This window comes from Cucurbita moschata, unplaced genomic scaffold, assembly GCF_002738365.1.
Source record: "Cucurbita moschata cultivar Rifu unplaced genomic scaffold, Cmos_1.0 Cmo_Scf00021, whole genome shotgun sequence".
NCBI lineage: Eukaryota > Viridiplantae > Streptophyta > Magnoliopsida > Cucurbitales > Cucurbitaceae > Cucurbita > Cucurbita moschata.
In genome coordinates, this window is record NW_019268537.1 from 4,439,246 (window position 1) to 4,457,989 (window position 18,744).

At 44.0% G+C, this 18,744-nt stretch overlaps 1 protein-coding gene, 17 non-coding genes and 1 pseudogene across 18 annotated transcripts; 18 read left to right on the plus strand and 1 right to left on the minus strand.

The window, feature by feature from the left end:
- Positions 1-552: 552 nt before the first annotated feature.
- On the minus strand, positions 553-1,981 carry LOC111458873 (40S ribosomal protein S9-2-like). Its single transcript, XM_023101724.1, has 3 exons — positions 1,863-1,981; positions 1,128-1,509; positions 553-1,020 (listed from the first exon to the last, which is right to left on the minus strand). The coding sequence occupies exons 1-3, from the start codon at positions 1,888-1,890 to the stop codon at positions 837-839; spliced, it is 594 nt and encodes a 197-aa protein (XP_022957492.1). The 5' UTR covers positions 1,891-1,981; the 3' UTR covers positions 553-836.
- Positions 1,982-10,383: 8,402 nt separating this feature from the next.
- Positions 10,384-10,502, plus strand: LOC111458957 (annotated as a pseudogene).
- Positions 10,503-12,925: 2,423 nt separating this feature from the next.
- LOC111458944 lies at positions 12,926-13,044 on the plus strand. The gene has a single exon (XR_002713206.1). It is a non-coding gene; the product is annotated as a 5S ribosomal RNA (ribosomal RNA).
- Positions 13,045-13,327: 283 nt separating this feature from the next.
- LOC111458945 lies at positions 13,328-13,446 on the plus strand. The gene has a single exon (XR_002713207.1). It is a non-coding gene; the product is annotated as a 5S ribosomal RNA (ribosomal RNA).
- A 216-nt stretch (positions 13,447-13,662) lies between these two features.
- Positions 13,663-13,781, plus strand: LOC111458942. The gene has a single exon (XR_002713204.1). It is a non-coding gene; the product is annotated as a 5S ribosomal RNA (ribosomal RNA).
- Positions 13,782-13,997: 216 nt separating this feature from the next.
- LOC111458943 lies at positions 13,998-14,116 on the plus strand. The gene has a single exon (XR_002713205.1). It is a non-coding gene; the product is annotated as a 5S ribosomal RNA (ribosomal RNA).
- Positions 14,117-14,320: 204 nt separating this feature from the next.
- Positions 14,321-14,439, plus strand: LOC111458947. Its single transcript, XR_002713209.1, has one exon. It is a non-coding gene; the product is annotated as a 5S ribosomal RNA (ribosomal RNA).
- A 204-nt stretch (positions 14,440-14,643) lies between these two features.
- Positions 14,644-14,762, plus strand: LOC111458948. Its single transcript, XR_002713210.1, has one exon. It is a non-coding gene; the product is annotated as a 5S ribosomal RNA (ribosomal RNA).
- Positions 14,763-14,966: 204 nt separating this feature from the next.
- LOC111458950 lies at positions 14,967-15,085 on the plus strand. Its single transcript, XR_002713212.1, has one exon. It is a non-coding gene; the product is annotated as a 5S ribosomal RNA (ribosomal RNA).
- Positions 15,086-15,283: 198 nt separating this feature from the next.
- On the plus strand, positions 15,284-15,402 carry LOC111458952. Its single transcript, XR_002713213.1, has one exon. It is a non-coding gene; the product is annotated as a 5S ribosomal RNA (ribosomal RNA).
- Positions 15,403-15,598: 196 nt separating this feature from the next.
- LOC111458953 lies at positions 15,599-15,717 on the plus strand. The gene has a single exon (XR_002713214.1). It is a non-coding gene; the product is annotated as a 5S ribosomal RNA (ribosomal RNA).
- Positions 15,718-15,913: 196 nt separating this feature from the next.
- On the plus strand, positions 15,914-16,032 carry LOC111458955. The gene has a single exon (XR_002713216.1). It is a non-coding gene; the product is annotated as a 5S ribosomal RNA (ribosomal RNA).
- A 196-nt stretch (positions 16,033-16,228) lies between these two features.
- LOC111458956 lies at positions 16,229-16,347 on the plus strand. The gene has a single exon (XR_002713217.1). It is a non-coding gene; the product is annotated as a 5S ribosomal RNA (ribosomal RNA).
- Positions 16,348-16,549: 202 nt separating this feature from the next.
- On the plus strand, positions 16,550-16,668 carry LOC111458949. The gene has a single exon (XR_002713211.1). It is a non-coding gene; the product is annotated as a 5S ribosomal RNA (ribosomal RNA).
- Positions 16,669-16,871: 203 nt separating this feature from the next.
- On the plus strand, positions 16,872-16,990 carry LOC111458954. The gene has a single exon (XR_002713215.1). It is a non-coding gene; the product is annotated as a 5S ribosomal RNA (ribosomal RNA).
- A 203-nt stretch (positions 16,991-17,193) lies between these two features.
- On the plus strand, positions 17,194-17,312 carry LOC111458964. Its single transcript, XR_002713223.1, has one exon. It is a non-coding gene; the product is annotated as a 5S ribosomal RNA (ribosomal RNA).
- Positions 17,313-17,516: 204 nt separating this feature from the next.
- On the plus strand, positions 17,517-17,635 carry LOC111458975. Its single transcript, XR_002713233.1, has one exon. It is a non-coding gene; the product is annotated as a 5S ribosomal RNA (ribosomal RNA).
- Positions 17,636-17,839: 204 nt separating this feature from the next.
- Positions 17,840-17,958, plus strand: LOC111458946. The gene has a single exon (XR_002713208.1). It is a non-coding gene; the product is annotated as a 5S ribosomal RNA (ribosomal RNA).
- Positions 17,959-18,179: 221 nt separating this feature from the next.
- Positions 18,180-18,298, plus strand: LOC111458976. Its single transcript, XR_002713234.1, has one exon. It is a non-coding gene; the product is annotated as a 5S ribosomal RNA (ribosomal RNA).
- Positions 18,299-18,744: the final 446 nt, after the last annotated feature.

An 18,744-nucleotide genomic window follows, 5' to 3' on the forward strand; every position in this document is an offset into this window, starting at 1 on the left:
TTTTTTTTTTTTTTTTTTTTTTTTTTTTTTTTTTTTTTTTTTTTTTTTTTTTGCTTTTGGGAGGGAATAATGATCAATTAATTACCCTTTCAAGGGATATGAACTTCAATTTGCTTCCCTGTATTTGAATGTGAAGCACATGATTGTTTTATTATAAATAATAATAATAATATCCACCGTCTTATTCAGCCCTACATGTGAATGTGGATTTTACAACCTTTCTTATCCTCCTCCATCTCGGGTCGGGTTGGGTTATACAAAAATGTGTCAACTTGTATCAATATCGTTCTTAGATTTTCAATTTTATCAATTTCACTGATTTGTACCTCGAACTTAGATAAATATTATCAACTTCATTGACTTGTACCTAAGACATAAAAATCAAAGGATGGCTTCGGAAAACTCTACAAAGGGAGTGCGAGAAGTAGGAATTAAAGGGAATGAAGAACTCTTTATCTTCGTAATATAAGCACTGAGAACAGCTTAGGAAGCTTAGGACAAACAGTAATGTTTATTGACTTAGTTGAAACCAAAATATTAAAAGAAAATAAGTAATAGGAAAGCAAAAACTCTACTTTTGTAGGAACCGTAACTTGCATGTCTTCTCAATGTAGTCCAACAACTTAAGAGTTCTCCTACATCCCACGAGATTTTCTATGACTCGAACACAGAACCAGGGCAGGTGAGACCTTCAATTGAGCCAATAACAAATACAGGGTAGATTCAAAAGGCGGTCACAGCTCAAAGTAGAAGTCCAAACACAAGCTCAAAAGACGTAATAAAACACAGACAACACAAAATTGAGGTAAAACACTACTTTTAACTAAGCCCACAGCTCAATCCTCTTCTTCTTCATCTCCATCTCCGCCAGCAGCCTTTTTCGCAGCCGCCTTCTGGTTCTTTCTCTTCACCCTTCCAGGACGTCCGCCTCCAAATGGACTTGTGAGAGAGAAATCTATGTGCTTTTGGGAATCAACCCTCACCATGAAAGAGGGGATGTTAACTACCTGCCTCCCTACCCTATCAAGGCAAAGAAGAAAAATGTGCTATGTATTGAGCATCATCATGAACTAGAACGATGAACTCTATTTCATTCTGGGAAAAAGATGGATAGTGAGGCACCCTACCTTATATGCTTCTGCCTGATGAGCACTCTAGCGTGGTGGATAGATTTTGCCATTCCAGACTTGAACACAAGGGTTTGGAGACGACGCTCAAGGAAATTCTCAACAGTAAGTGCCAAGACATAATCGAGCTTGTTTTGACTTTCATCCAAAAGACCATACCTGTTCATCCTCCTAAGCAGGGCCTCTCCCTCAAAAATTCTTCGTGGATTCTTTTCATCAAGCGTCAAAAGCATCCTGGCATTATTTCGGATTCGGCTCAATGCATATTGAACACGCCATAGCTCTCTTTTACAACGAAGCCCATATTCACCTACAAGTTTGAGCTCTGCATCCAGACGCTCCTTCTCATAAGGGCGCCGAGGTTTTTTGAAGGTCTTCCCATCTACATAATGATAAATCCACAATTCAATGATCCTGGGTCTATATAAAAGCATGAAGAAGCAAACATCACCCAAGCATTATTGTTTTTCAAACATTTTCTGTATCATTTACACCCAATATCGTCGTTGATTTTATAACACCCTAGAAGGTCGAGTCCAGAAAGTGAAACTTACAATGGCATCCAGTTCCCGCTTAAAACAGTCGTAAAAATGTATTGAGCTACAAGAATCTAACCCTAGAAAATCTGAGATTGTGCAATTTAATGTGATGAAACCGTAGGTTCCCAGATTGAAATGAAGCAATTAAGAGAAGAAATTGAAAGGAAATAATAGATGGTAAGTTGAGCATACTCACAGTTCCTGTAGAAAGAGACGTGGACCATGGTATGCTCTCTGCTAGGGCTTCAACCAAGCGGAATGGTGGAGGTTGAAGAGGGAGGAGCTAGGGTTTAATCTCTCTCTCTCTCTCTCTCTCCCCTTTGTATTTTTTATTTTTTTATTTTTCGTTTGTAAATAAAAGTGGAGAGGAGAGTCGGGAAGTGGGCTGGGCCGAAGTGTGAGATGGACTCTTACTGGTCAAGGGATACGAGTTTGAATTTTGACAAGGACTATTCATATTTTGAATATAATTGTTATATTATGATATTTTCTAATAAAATTACGTGTTTCTCGGATATATTCCTTAATAAAATCATGTCTCTATTCAATAAAAATAATTAATTCTTACTTTAAATACTTTATAATTTGAATTTACAAGTGGATGGATGGATATAGGAACGGAAGATTATCATATAGAAAATCTCGATGAATTCAACTCTAAATTTAGGATGATCTTAAAGTTTTCTGGGTCGGTGGAGCCGGTTTATATAAAGAAGACTTGGGGATATGATTTTCCTTCCTTTATTGGCCCATGGTTGGGCATGGTACTGTCTTTATAATCCTTTAAGATTTAGAAGTTTGATACGAGGATTAAACCTATCAGGACATGATGAAATCCATTCGATATAAATTTATAAATATGATGAGTATATTAGACAATTTAGTTCGGTAGATTATTATACCCTAATTATGATCCATGATTAGTGTCGGTGATTTGGTTGACTTATTACTACAAGAGGACGATAAGGGTTTCGCTAACTAAGATCCTAATTTGAGCTTGTCCTAACTAACGAGGAGGATTTGCCTAGCATATACTGGGCTAGACTCCCTATTTGATAGTACATTTGAGTTACTATGAAGGAGGCATGATTGCTTAATAGGGAATCTAACGGGTGCAATCATTCATACTTATCATGATACGTGATATAAACCAAAACATTTCAATCATGCAATATGAATTTCGAGGAAGGATTCTTGAATGATTACAAATTTTGGGTAGATAATAATTTATAATTATTATATTTTATTAATATATTTTAAGATCTTTTATTTACTCTTAGGTTACGTTTACGCTAATTATGACTATAAAGTATAGAAGTTACCACTCTTGAAATGCCTCTGGTAGAGTTAAAGATTTCATTTTTTATGCTATATAAAGCCATGCATGTTGTCTTTGTAAAGGAGACATGGAAAATAATATAGTAAAAAGAGTATTTATGTTTTCTTTTAGTCAATAACTAAGGTTTTTTGCAATTCTATATAGTTTAGATTACGTGTTATAATCATTCAAGCTTGACCTGATCAATCTTTCTTGTAGGGTGATTTGAATTTCAAATAAATGCTCTTGCCTTGAGATATCTTATTAATAAGGTAATTCAATTCTTATCAATAAGGTAATTCAAGTCTTACTTTCTTTTGGGTGAAATCAAATTGATTTGGGGCTTTTAACTTTTGTGAACAAGGGGTTTGTATATCTAGGTGCTTCTGATGGTCCTTAGATTCAACTTTCTATATCAATACGAATGAGTAGAGGGTCATTCCCAAAGATGATTGAATTTTAATTTCTTTGAGGTGACCTTAGATATTCTAAGATGGTTGAGCTTAGGTACCTGAAAATGACTTTAGGTATTTTAAGATCACAAGGGTTACTCTCTTTCTCCTTATAGCGGAAGTAAGAGAACCGATTTGATTTTATTAAGAATTAAAACAAAACATTTAATATAAGATTAAATCTTTACCTTTGTAGAAATCATGGGTTGCAAGCTTCCTGAGTGTATTCCAACCGTGCAAGAGTTCCTCCAAAAATCTTTAGGTCAATATTTGTGAAAGCCTCTTGAAAGAAAGTCTCCTAGAACTTGGTCGGCACTAACGTGTACTTCAAATCTTGAAAACTCGCTTCGCAAGCCTTAGTCCACACAAACGAGATACCCCTCTTGGTCAACTGTGTGAGCGGTGACGCTATCTTAGCAAAGTCTAGCATGAAGCGTTGATAGTATATTGCTAATCCCAAGAAATTACGTACTTTGGTAACTGTAGTCATTGTTAGGTTATGGAGTCTGATGCTTATTTATAGCTTAGTCAACAGTTATACATAGTAAAGCTATATTTGGTAAATGACATATAAAGTAAATTGTCATAAACAGTAATAGCTAGGGGTAAAACTATACATAGTAAGCTAAACCATATATATATCCCCGAGTAGAGCTTTGAAAATGTACTTTCTGTATTCTCTCTGTACATACTTGAAGTCATCAATATAAATTCTTTAGCCAGAGTTCTCCTTGCATTTTCTCTATCCTGTTATTTGTGTTCATCTAGATCGAGTGTGTGCGTTGTTGTGCGATCCTAACAACTGGTATCAAAGCTAGGCGAAATTTACCACGATCTGTGAAGATGAAAAGTTCAAAGATTGGAATTGATCAGTTCGATGGATCCGATTTCGGTTTCAAGAAGATGCAGATTGAAGATTATCTGTACCAGAAAGATCCTCATGAACCCCTATTGGGGGTGAAGCCGGATACAAAGATCACGGAGCAACGGAAGCTCAAGGATCAACACACCTTAGGGCTGATCTGGTTGACGCTATCAAGAAACGTGGCGTTCAACATCATTAAGGAGAAGATAACGTCAAATCTGTTGAAGGCGCTGTCGAATATGTATGAAAAAACCGTCGGCTATGAACAAAGTGTATTTAATGCGAAGATTGTTCAATCTACAGATGTCTGAAGGTGGATCTGTTGTTGATCATATAAATGAATTCAATATGATCGTAAGTCAACTAAGTTCGGTGGAAATTAATTTCGAGGATGAAATTAAAGCATTGATTTTGATGTCATCTTTACCCGAGTCGTGGGATACTGTTGTAGTTATTAGCGAAAGTATTCACAAACGAGAAATTGAAAATTCATCTAGTAGTGCTCTCAGTGTTGACCAATGGGGAAGAAGTAAACCAAAGGGTCCAAACAAAGGGCGATCAAAATCAAACAACTGAGAAAAGTCTCCAAATACACCAAATGTAACGTGTTGGAATTGTGGAGAAAAATGTCACTTTCAGACAGATTGTACAAGACCAAAGAGGAAGCAGAATCACAAATCTGGAGATGATGATGATTCTATAAATTCAGCAGAAGACATTGGAGATGCTCTAATGGACAGTTCGATTGAATCCTGGATTTTGGATTCAGGTGCATCTTTTCATTCGTCTCAAAATAAAGAGTTGTTCTAGATTTGAAGTCTGGAAATTTCGAGAAGGTGTTTCTTGCCGACAACAAAGATTTGGAGATTAAAGAAAAGGGGGATGTCTACATAAGAACTCCAATAGAAAATCAGTGGACATTAAAGGATGTCAAATATATTTCTGGTCTCAGGAAGAACCTGATCTCTATTGGTCAGTTGGACAGCACAGGTTATGCAACAGATTTAGGGAAGAGTTCGTGGAAGATTATGAAGGGTGCTGTGGTGGTAGCATGTGACACAAAATCTAGAATCTTATACATCACTGCAGGGTGTATGAACTTAGTTGTTGTTGTTGAGAGTGCTTCAAGTCTATGACACAATAGACTTGGACATATGAGCCTGAAAGGAATGAAGATGTTGGCCATGAAAAGAGTTTTAGAAGGCCTGAAATCTGTTGATGTGGGTCGTTGTGAGAACTGCGTTATGAGCAAGCAGAAACGAGTTAGCTTCACAAGGACTGCCAGAGAATTGAAGAAAGTGCGGTTGAAAATGGTCCATACAGATGTGGAGCAAGGTTCCAAAACCACTAAGCAAGTGGGAGTTGAGCTTGAGTTGCAGGAAAACTTACCTAGTGATGTTGTAGCATATACTCATGAAATTCCTAAGACTACTCCTGAGGAACCAAATGTGGAGCAAGGTTCCAAGGCAACGAAGCAAGTGGAAGTTGAGCTTGAGTTGTAGAGAAATTCATCTAGTTTGTTGTAGCAGATACTCATGAAACTCTTGAGACTACTCCTGAGGATCCAGATGTGGAGCAAGGTTTCAATACCACGAAGCAAGTGGGAGTTAAGCTTTAGTTGCAGGGAAACTCACCTAGTGATGCTGTAGTAGATACTCATGAAACTTCTGAGACTACTACTATCTACTACTGAGGAACCAGATATGGAACAAGGTTCCACGACAACGAAGCAAGTGGAAGTTGAGGTTGAGTTGCTAAAAAATCACCTAGTGATGTTGTAGTAGATACTCAAGAAACTCCTAAGACTGTTGCAGAAGAACTAGCAGTAGAGCAAGTGACACCTAAACCGATGTTGAGAAGTTCATCCAGTACTATCAGAGTACCAGATATGTATGTATCTTCATTACACTATCTGTTGCTGATGAAAGGGAACCAGAGCCCTTTGATGAGGCCCTACAATTGGAGGATACAACCAAGTGGGAGCAAGTCATGGATGATGGGATGTCTGGGCTTCAAAAATGTGTTGTACTGAGGCTGAGTATGTGACAATAAGTGAAGCTGAAAAGAAGACGATATGGATTACTGATTACTTGGAAGAACTGGGCAAGAATTAGCACGAAAAGATTCTTTATAGAGATAATGTAACGACCCTAATATTTTACCTATTTAATCTAAGGTCATTACTATACTTTGAAATGCCGAATATACATTTAATGGACCCTATTCATAAATGCTATTCGCACTCGCCTCTTTATTACCTCAAAACAGATTACAAGGGAAAAAGGGAAACATTATTGAAAGAAAGGAAAAGCAACAAAATCAAGATGAATAGTTTACTCTACCCTAAGGTTTATTATGTGAATACATTTCATCCTATTCTAACCTATACTAGAAATGAAAAAAAAAACAACCAACTACCCTATGCATGTGCCACGATCCTGAGGTGTCTGATGCCGTCGTCGTTGTCACATGGGTGCCTTGCCCTTATCTGCAAAAGTAAAGTAGCACGAGGCTTGAGTATTTCTAGAATACTCAGTAAGTGACCCCCTATCGGGGTTATGCGACAAACACATGCAATGAAATGATGGGACCTATCGTTTCGTTTCGTTTTGTTTTCCCTACGGTGTAATCCTAACAGGTAATTGTGAACGTGTGTTATATACTCTACACGCAGCCCATACGTGCGAGTATGGGCTCACCAGCTAGTTCGCATACCGTTGGGCCACTATCCCTACGGTGGCCCAGCGGTGTAATCCTAACAGGTAATCGTAGACGTGTACCATATACTTTACATGCAGCCCATACGTATGGGCTCACCAGCTAGTTCGCACACCGCTGGGCCACTGTCCCTAGCCGGTGGGCATGCTCTGGGGGCCCACCAGGACCCGTTAAAACTAAAATCGTCACGGCAGCGCTATGCAGGGCATAACGATCGTTGTTCTGCCATTTGGATGTACGCGTCCGTACCCTTGTGATGGGATAGGAGTATCCCCCCAAATGCATGAACACACAATATGCATGAGGTCCCACTAGTCCTACAGTCATCATTTAATGAGCATAACCCCGTGTCATGTTTTCATGCTTACATGTCATTCTCATTCTCATTTCGTTACATATCATACATATTCCTAGCGGGGTTATGTATCATGCAATTTACCGTATTTCATGTCATACAATTCATTCAATTACATTCCCATACTCATACAACAAGCCATAATCGTACACGGGTCACACATCGCCACATGCATTCATATCACATCCACTAAGCAGCATAAATAACATACATTCACGTTCACATGATTTCGTACTTAAGCACATTAAGCTAGCATACAATTTAATGGCACGTGCATAACCACGGGCACATGCCAACATACAGCAATTAATGTGTAACCTACAACGGGTGAGCCACTTACTTGGTAAGCCTTAGCCGAAGTACTCCCTAGAATATAACGTAAGCTCCTAGCTCCTCGTGGGCGTTCTACACTTCTGTTGGTGGTTGGTTCCTATTGGTTCATGAGTCACTTCCGTTAGTATTCCACAAATAACAATAAATTCCCAACTGGAATTTGTGAAATACGACCTTAAAATGTTCCCTTTTACCTTAAATAGGGCCGAAACCAGGTCCGGGAGGGTTAGAACGGTGTCAAACGTGCTGGAAATAGGTTTCCTGAGCCAAATAAGTTGTCGGAGCCGAGGAGCTGCCGCCGAGCCGATGAAGCCGCCTGAGCCAAGAGGAGCCGTGCTGCAGATGTGACACGTGGCACAATCAGAGAGCGACGCGTGTGCAGGCGTCTTGGGTCGAGGCGCGGGTTAACGGGTCGCTCGCGGGTGATGGGCCGCGCGGTGATGGGTCGGCTCGCGGGTGAAGACCGGGTGTTTGGGCTGCGGGTAATGTGGGTTCTGGGCTGACTGAAGGGACGAGGTTCAGTTTGGGTTTCCAGATCCGGATCTCAGGTCGGACTTCGTCCTCTTCGCCTGATTGCCTGTGCGATTTTTCGGTGATCTCTCTCTCTCCTCGACAACGTCGTCTCGACGCCCTTTTTCCCTCTTTTTTCCGCCGTTCCCGAGCTTATCCTTCACCCTAACCCCATTTTTGGTACAAATTTCATTGGTAAGGGTCTCGCACTCCTGGATCTGGAGAAGCTCGGAAGTCCGCCGTTCCGTCTTCCTTGCCGACGTTGTTTAGCGTACGGGATTCGTCTAAAACCTACTCCTGATGTGTGTAAAGGGTTCTGGGATTACTTTTGTGGTGTGAAATGAGGGTTTTCGACGTCGATTCGTACGGTTCGGCTTCACCGGAGTTTCGTCAGTTTTCTGTTCTCTCTCCTTTTTCCTCACCGTTTTCGTTTCTTTGCAGGTTCTTTCAGGGTGGCTGAAGGTCGGGGACGCGATTTGTGGCATTCCAGCCCTCGGCCGCCCTTTGTGGGTCGTGTGTGAGCGTCGCCGGAGTTTTCGGCTCTGCCGACGACCATCATTTTTTTTCGGTTCCGTTACAGATAATTAAAGTGTCATACAGTTAGTGAGGAACCCACTATCATTTAAATATAAAACGCGCAAGACGATACCATTTCACTTGCAGGTTAGTGAAAGATGGTGATGTGTTTTGAGAAGATAGAGGGTGCAAAGAATCTAGCAAACATGTTGACAAAATGTGTTGATGTTGGAATATTGAGGTTGTGCAAAATCTCAATTGGTATAGTGTAGTGAAGATGCTCATGATCATTTGAGAATGAAATTCTTGGTTGACTGGATCATGGGAGAATTGTTAGGTTATGGAGCCTGATATTTATTTATAGCTTATTCAACATTTATAATAGTAAAAGTAAATGAAATATAAAGTAAATGGTCATAAATAGTAAATAGCTATGTATAGTAAAAAATTATATATATTTCGGTATTTTTCTAGAAGTCATCAATATAAATCCTTTAGCAAGAGTTCTCCTTGCATTTTCCCTATCATATTCTTTGTGTTCATTTAGATCGAATATGTGCGTTGTTGTGCAATCCTAACAGTCAGGCAAATCCACTTGGTGACTGCTTCAACCATTGTGAGGTCCACTAAAACCCTATCCTTTGACACCACATGTCGTATAAATGAGACTTGTTGTAGCCATAGTTCACACTTAAAGAACTTGACATATAATCAATTCTCCCTCGAAATAGTCAGGACTTTTCAAAGATCTAACTTGTGTTCCTAATCCATTTTTTAATACACTAGAATGTCATCTATGAATACGATAACAAACGTGTCTAGACACTCTTTGAATACTCGATTCATCAACTTCATAAATATACAGGGGCATTGGTGAATTCGAACAGACTTGTATTATTTCCAAGTCATCATGTTTATTTCTTTTCTCGTGTTTTTCTATGTCTTGTAATCTCGCACATGTTTTGTTGTAAATTTTCTAAGTATTTTTTCCTAAAATTTTATGTTACAAAAAGTTATAAACGTAGACATGTTTAATCACATGCATATTTTCTATTACTTATGTAGCTGATTTTTATTTCATGTCGATTTTTATTTAAGTATGCTTAAATTTTCAAATTATCAAACTATTTAGAGATCAATTAAAAGTCACAATTAGCCTAACAACAAGTATATATTAAAAAATAATGAAAATTATGAAAAATTTAAAATATTATAATTAAATAGGGAAGGGTTAGAGAATATAACCCTATCGTTTTTAAAATGGGTTAGACAAAATTCACCCTCCAAATGCCTAATGAGAATTTGAATAAAAAACTTCTCAGCCCTTTCCACGGATCAAAGAAAAACCACTACAATGCTCTTTTTACGAGTTCAATAACAAACTCAATCATTTCCACGGCTTATGATTAAATCGTTACATTGCTTTGTTTATTAGTTAAAAGTAAACTCAATTGTTCCGTTACACCGCTTACCCTTCGCATTCCTTCTCCTCGACGTGTTCGCACGAGCCCTACCGGCCGTTCCAAGCACATGCGTGCACCCACCGTTGCCGCGATCACGCCCGCCGCCCGTTCCAAGCACGTGTGCCCACTATCACCTCAATCATGCTGCCCCGCATGCGTTAAATGCAATTTGTGTGCAAGGAATATCGGGTGCGATCATACCAGCACTAATGCAAGGAATCCCATCAGAACTTTGCAGTAAAGTGTGCTTGGGCGAGAGTAGTACTAAGTTAGGTGACCACTTGGGAAGTCCTCGTGCTACACCCCTTTTTTATTTCTTTTGCTCATTATTTCAATTTCTCTCCGTTCTTTTCTTCCTTTCTTTACAAATGGCAACCTCCCCCGCTCACGCACATTGCGTTTCTTCTCCCCTACATGTCCGCACGGGCCCCGCCGGCCATTCCGAGCACGTGCGTGCACCCACCGTTGCCTCGATCATGCCGCCCCGCATGTGTTCAATGCAATTTGTGCGCATGGCACGTCGGGTGTGATCATACCAGCACTAATGCACTGGATCCCATCATAACACCGCAGTTAAGCGTGCTTGGGCGAGAGTAGTACTTGTTGGGTTTTATGTCCCAAAACTCATAGTTTGTAAACAAAAAACATATTCTATTTTCAATAAAGTTATTATTGTTGTTTATTCAGTAAAGATTGTTATTGAATAAAGTGAACTTTACGATCATTAATCTAAATCCAATAAACTAAGAACACTCTGGCTTATAGTATGTTTACTTGAACTATATGTAGAGACATATCAAGTTCAAGTATATAGTCAAAATGATTTATAGTATAAGGATAAGACTAAGTACCTTATTCTGGGGACACTATGGATGCAACCCACTTTTGTATATGATATAAACAATGTGATCACTAAATTGTACATGTGGAGACATGTGAGTGGGGGCGTCCTATGCAATGAGTATTACATAAGATCGGACCATGAAGAAAACCACTCTCACTTTATAATGTCGTTTACTGTTGAGACTGATTTTCTTTTCATTCGATGACCTAGGTAACTCGATTTTAATCCTGAGCTAACCATGAACTCCTGTTTATTTGGAATTATCCTTAGATTTGCTTGGGTGAGAGTGGCTCGAGTTCGTCGACTCAATAGGCCTCCCATTTAAGGGGTAAGACCGGATGAATGGCTGGGGATGTGGGGTGCAAGATGGAATTCACTCTTACCCACTTTTAGGGATAGAAGAGAGGTAGTTCCCTTAAGCACTGACTCCAGGTCTTGAACAAGGGACCCCACCCTCTCATTGGCCTGAGAGGGATTTGGTTTACTGGTTGGACCACAAACCAAATTGTTCATTAGAGGATCAGTGAGACATAAGGAACAAGAAGTAACTTCAAGGGTAAAACGGTAAATTGACCCAGCTCTAGTTACGAACAACCTGTGAAGGATCGACTTACTAATCATGGTTCTATCAAATGGACAGAAATATATCTATAGTGAGGGGAGTGCAACTACTAGGCTAGTGGAGTGTCCTAGTAGTTAACGAATGTTGGTTAACAAGGTTAATGAGTTTAACCGCTTAATCTTGGATCGTTGGAGCTCATGATCTATAGGTCAATTAGGTTCCTCTGCTAGCTCATATCGGACTAAACCATAGAACAGTGTGACGAGTGAGTTCAAAGTGTTCGAATTCAAATTAAGGAATATGCGCTACATATATATGATATATTTAACCGAATTTTTGTTTTATTTACGAATTAAACAAAAAGAGAGAATCTAAGATATTTAAATAAGATTTAAATATCTTAATCAAATGTGTCGGAATGGATTGAGATTGGCATTAGAATTAATATTAAATATTAATTAAATAGTTTAATAATCATTTAATATTACTTTAATTTGCAAATTAATTGTTGAATTAAAATGAAGAAAGTCAAAATGTTGACTTCATTTAATTGAAAAATCCATGTTAGTGGAATTTTGAGGAGTCAAAATTTGGTTTAACCAAACTTGCATGCTTGCCAAATAAACCCGACAAATTTTAGTGGAATTTTGAGTGTCAAAATTTGGTGAACTCAAACTTGCATGCTTGCCACATTATCCAAAACATTTGAGTGGAATTTTGAGTGTCAAAATTTGGTGATCTCAAATTTGCATGAACATGCAAACATAACTCTATAAATAGAGTGATCATGGTACATTGAAGGTCTTCCTTGGTGAAAAATCTTGAGAAAAACCTTCACAAACACTCTCTTCATATATACAAAATCCCTTCCAAGTTAAGTCACTCACCGGATTCCACAATCCCGTTCTAAGCCCGGAGGAAAGTGGAGAAGACACTAGTGGTGGTTCAAAACCGGTTCGTGAGGAAAAATGAATTTGAACTACAAAAGGTTAGTATTCAAACTCATTAAGTTTTAATACTTATGAACTTGCTAGTTATTAACTATAATTGATGTTCTAAAAGTGCCTAAGTTGGGTGACCACTTGGGAAGTTCTCGTGTTGCACCCCTTTTTTATTTATTGTGCTCGTTATTTCAATTTCTCCCTGTTCTTTTCTTCCTTTCTTTATAAATGGCAACCTCCCCCGCTCACACGCATCGCGTTTCTTCTCATCAACGTGTCCGCGCGGGCCCCAAGGGCCGTTTTGAGCACGTGCGTGCACTCACTGTCGCCTCGATCATGCCGCCCCGCATGCGTTAAATGCAATTTGTGCGCATGGCATGTCGGGTGCGATCATACCAGCACTAATGCACCGGATCCCATCAGAACTCCGCAGTTAAGCGTGCTTGGGCGAGAGTAGTACTAAGTTGGGTGACCACTTGGGAGGTCCTCGTGTTGCACCCCTTTTTTATTTCTTTTGCTCGTTATTTCAATTTCTCCCCGTTCCTTTCTTCCTTTCTTTACAAATGGCAACCTCCCCCGCTCACGCCCATCGCGTTTCTTCTCCCCAACGTGTCCGCGCGGGCCCCGCCGGCCGTTCCGAGCACGTGCGTGCACCCACCGTCGCCTCGATCATGCCGCCCCGGCGCGGGCCCCGCCGGCCGTTCCGAGCACGTGCGTGCACCCACCGTCGCCTCGATCATGCCGCCCCGAATGCGGAAAATGCAATTTGTGCGCATGGCATGTCGGGTGCGATCATACCAGCACTAATGCACCGGATCCCATCAGAACTCCGCAGTTAAGCGTGCTTGGGCGAGAGTAGTACTAAGTTGGGTGACCACTTGGGAGGTCCTCGTGTTGCACCCCTTTTTTATTTCTTTTGCTCGTTATTTCAATTTCTCCCCGTTCCTTTCTTCCTTTCTTCACAAATGGCAACCTCCCCCGCTCACGCCCTTCGCATTTCTTCTCCCCGACGTGTCCGCGCGGGCCCCGCCGGCCGTTCCGAGCACGTGCGTGCACCCACCGTCGCCTCGATCATGCAGCTCCGCATGCGGTAAATGCAATTTGTGCGCATGGCATGTCGGGTGCGATCATACCAGCACTAATGCACCGGATCCCATCAGAACTCCGCAGTTAAGCGTGCTTGGGCGAGAGTAGTACTAAGTTGGGTGACCACTTGGGAAGTCCTCGTGTTGCACCCCTTTTTTATTTCTTTTGCTCGTTATTTCAATTTCTCCCCGTTCCTTTCTTCCTTTCTTTACAAATGGCAACCTCCCCCGCTCACGCCCATCGCGTTTCTTCTCCCCGACGTGTCCGCGCAGGCCTCGCCGGCCGTTTCGAGCCCGTGCGTGCACCCACCGTCGCCTCGATCATGCCGCCCCGCATGCGGTAAATGCAATTTGTGCGCATGGCATGTCGGGTGCGATCATACCAGCACTAATGCACCGGATCCCATCAGAACTCCGCAGTTAAGCGTGCTTGGGCGAGAGTAGTACTAAGTTGGGTGACCGCTTGGGAAGTCCTCGTGTTGCACCCCTTTTTTATTTCTTTTGCTCGTTATTTCAATTTCTCCCTTTCTTTACAAATGGCAACCTCCCCCGCTCACGCCCATCGCGTTTCTTCTCCCCGACGTGTCCGCGCGCGGGCCCCGCCGGCCGTTCCGAGCACGTGCGTGCACCCACCGTCGCCTCGATCATGCCGCCCCGCATGCGGTAAATGCAATTTGTGCGCATGGCATGTCGGGTGCGATCATACCAGCACTAATGCACCAGATCCCATCAGAACTCCGCAGTTAAGCGTGCTTGGGCGAGAGTAGTACTAAGTTGGGTGACCACTTGGGAAGTCCTCGTGTTGCACCCCTTTTTTATTTCTTTTGCTCGTTATTTCAATTTCTCCCCGTTCCTTTACAAATGGCAACCTCCCCCGCTCACGCCCATCGCGTTTCTTCTCCCCGACGTGTCCGCGCGGGCCCCGCCGGCCGTTCCGAGCACGTGCGTGCACCCACCGTCGCCTCGATCATGCCGCCCCGCATGCGGTAAATGCAATTTGTGCGCATGGCATGTCGGGTGCGATCATACCAGCACTAATGCACCGGATCCCATCAGAACTCCGCAGTTAAGCGTGCTTGGGCGAGAGTAATACTAAGTTGGGTGACCACTTGGGAAGTCCTCGTGTTGCACCCCTTTTTTATTTCTTTTGCTCGTTATTTCAATTTCTCCCCGTTCCTTTACAAATGGCAACCTCCCCCGCTCACGCCCATCGCGTTTCTTCTCCCCGACGTGTCCGCGCGGGCCCTGCCGGCCGTTCCGAGCACGTGCGTGCACCCACCGTCGCCTCGATCATGCCGCCCCGCATGCGGTAAATGCAATTTGTGCGCATGGCATGTCGGGTGTGATCATACCAGCACTAATGCACCGGATACCATCAGAACTCCGCAGTTAAGCGTGCCTGGGCGAGAGTAGTACTAAGTTGGGTGACCACTTGGGAAGTCCTCGTGTTGCACCCCTTTTTTATTTCTTTTGCTCGTTATTTCAATTTCTCCCCGTTTCTTTACAAATGGCAACCTCCCCCGCTCATCGCGTTTCTTCTCCCCGACGTGTCCGCGCGGGCCCTGCCGGCCGTTCCGAGCACGTGCGTGCACCCACCGTCGCCTCGATCATGCCGCCCCGCATGCGGTAAATGCAATTTGTGCGCATGGCATGTCGGGTGTGATCATACCAGCACTAATGCACCGGATACCATCAGAACTCCGCAGTTAAGCGTGCCTGGGCGAGAGTAGTACTAAGTTGGGTGACCACTTGGGAAGTCCTCGTGTGGCACCCCTTTTTTATTTCTTTTGCTCGTTATTTCAATTTCTCCCTTTCTTTACAAATGGCAACCTCCCCCGCTCATCGCGTTTCTTCTCCCCGACGTGTCCGCGCGGGCCCTGCCGGCCGTTCCGAGCACGTGCGTGCACCCACCGTCGCCTCGATCATGCCGCCCCGCATGCGGTAAATGCAATTTGTGCGCATGGCATGTCGGGTGTGATCATACCAGCACTAATGCACCGGATACCATCAGAACTCCGCAGTTAAGCGTGCCTGGGCGAGAGTAGTACTAAGTTGGGTGACCACTTGGGAAGTCCTCGTGTGGCACCCCTTTTTTATTTCTTTTGCTCGTTATTTCAATTTCTCCCTTTCTTTACAAATGGCAACCTCCCCCGCTCATCGCGTTTCTTCTCCCCGACGTGTCCGCGCGGGCCCTGCCGGCCGTTCCGAGCACGTGCGTGCACCCACCGTCGCCTCGATCATGCCGCCCCGCATGCGGTAAATGCAATTTGTGCGCATGGCATGTCGGGTGTGATCATACCAGCACTAATGCACCGGATACCATCAGAACTCCGCAGTTAAGCGTGCCTGGGCGAGAGTAGTACTAAGTTGGGTGACCACTTGGGAAGTCCTCGTGTGGCACCCCTTTTTTATTTCTTTTGCTCGTTATTTCAATTTCTCCCTTTCTTTACAAATGGCAACCTCCCCCGCTCATCGCGTTTCTTCTCCCCGACGTGTCCGCGCGGGCCCTGCCGGCCGTTCCGAGCACGTGCGTGCACCCACCGTCGCCTCGATCATGCCGCCCCGCATGCGGTAAATGCAATTTGTGCGCATGGCATGTCGGGTGTGATCATACCAGCACTAATGCACCGGATACCATCAGAACTCCGCAGTTAAGCGTGCCTGGGCGAGAGTAGTACTAAGTTGGGTGACCACTTGGGAAGTCCTCGTGTGGCACCCCTTTTTTATTTCTTTTGCTCGTTATTTCAATTTCTCCCTTTCTTTACAAATGGCAACCTCCCCCGCTCACGCCCATCGCGTTTCTTCTCCCCGACGTGTCCGCGCGGGCCCCGCCGGCCGTTCCGAGCACGTGCGTGCACCCACCGTCGCCTCGATCATGCCGCCCCGCATGCGGTAAATGCAATTTGTGCGCATGGCATGTCGGGTGCGATCATACCAGCACTAATGCACCGGATACCATCAGAACTCCGCAGTTAAGCGTGCCTGGGCGAGAGTAGTACTAAGTTGGGTGACCACTTGGGAAGTCCTCGTGTTGCACCCCTTTTTTATTTCTTTTGCTCGTTATTTCAATTTCTCCCCGTTCCTTACAAATGGCAACCTCCCCCGCTCACGCCCATCGCGTTTCTTCTCCCCGACGTGTCCGCGCGGGCCCCGCCGGCCGTTCCGAGCACGTGCGTGCACCCACCGTCGCCTCGATCATGCCGCCCCGCATGCGGTAAATGCAATTTGTGCGCATGGCATGTCGGGTGCGATCATACCAGCACTAATGCACCGGATCCCATCAGAACTCCGCAGTTAAGCGTGCTTGGGCGAGAGTAGTACTAAGTTGGGTGACCACTTGGGAAGTCCTCGTGTTGCACCCCTTTTTTATTTCTTTTGCTCGTTATTTCAATTTCTCCCCGTTCCTTACAAATGGCAACCTCCCCCGCTCACGCCCATCGCGTTTCTTCTCCCCGACGTGTCCGCGCGGACCCCGCCGGCCGTTCCGAGCACGTGCGTGCACCCACCGTCGCCTCGATCATGCCGCCCCGCATGCGGTAAATGCAATTTGTGCGCATGGCATGTCGGGTGCGATCATACCAGCACTAATGCACCGGATCCCATCAGAACTCCGCAGTTAAGCGTGCTTGGGCGAGAGTAGTACTAAGTTGGGTGACCACTTGGGAAGTCCTCGTGTTGCACCCCTTTTTTATTTCTTTTGCTCGTTATTTCAATTTCTCCCCGTTCCTTTACAAATGGCAACCTCCCCCGCTCACGCCCATCGCGTTTCTTCTCCCCGACGTGTCCGCGCGGGCCCCGCCGGCCGTTCCGGGCACGTGCGTGCACCCACCGTCGCCTCGATCATGCCGCCCCGCATGCGGTAAATGCAATTTGTGCGCATGGCATGTCGGGTGCGATCATACCAGCACTAATGCACCGGATCCCATCAGAACTCCGCAGTTAAGCGTGCTTGGGCGAGAGTAGTACTAAGTTGGGTGACCACTTGGGAAGTCCTCGTGTTGCACCCCTTTCTTATTTCTTTTGCTCGTTATTTCAATTTCTCCCCGTTCCTTTACAAATGGCAACCTCCCCCGCTCACGCCCATCGCGTTTCTTCTCCCCGACGTGTCCGCGCGGGCCCCGCCGGCCGTTCCGAGCACGTGCGTGCACCCACCGTCGCCTCGATCATGCCGCCCCGCATGCGGTAAATGCAATTTGTGCGCATGGCATGTCGGTTGCGATCATACCAGCACTAATGCACCGGATCCCATCAGAACTCCGCAGTTAAGCGTGCTTGGGCGAGAGTAGTACTAAGTTGGGTGACCACTTGGGAAGTCCTCGTGTTGCACCCCTTTTTTTATTTTTTTTATTTCTTATTTCTTTTGCTCGTTATTTCAATTTCTCCCCGTTCCTTTACAAATGGCAACCTCCCCCGCTCACGCCCATCGCGTTTCTTCTCCCCGACGTGTCCGCGCGGGCCCCGCCGGCCGTTCCGAGCACGTGCGTGCACCCACCGTCGCCTCGATCATGCCGCCCCGCATGCGGTAAATGCAATTTGTGCGCATGGCATGTCGGGTGCGATCATACCAGCACTAATGCACCGGATCCCATCAGAACTCCGCAGTTAAGCGTGCTTGGGCGAGAGTAGTACTAAGTTGGGTGACCACTTGGGAAGTCCTCGTGTTGCACCCCTTTTTTATTTCTTTTGCTCGTTATTTCAATTTCTCCCCGTTCCTTTACAAGTGGCTGTTGGATCGGTATGGCAACCCTAGAGGGGGGGTGAATAGGGTTTTAACGATAAAAGTGTTTAAACTTGATTAATTTTTTTCTAATGATAAAACTTTTTACAAATGAGTAGAAGATGATAATTACTAAAACAAAATAATTCAAGTCAAAACAATAATCAAGTAGAACATGCAATAAATCATAATAATAATCTTGAAATTAAATAGTAAAGAGTTAGAGAAAATGACACCGTAGTTTTATAGTGGTTCGGTCAAACTCGACCTACTCCACTCCCCAAGCGCCTCTTGGGAATTTGAATAAAGAACTTTTCCGACTCTTTCCACGGATCAGAGCCAAACCGGTACACCGCTCTTTTTACGAGTTCAAGAGCAAACTCAATCCTTTCCACGGCG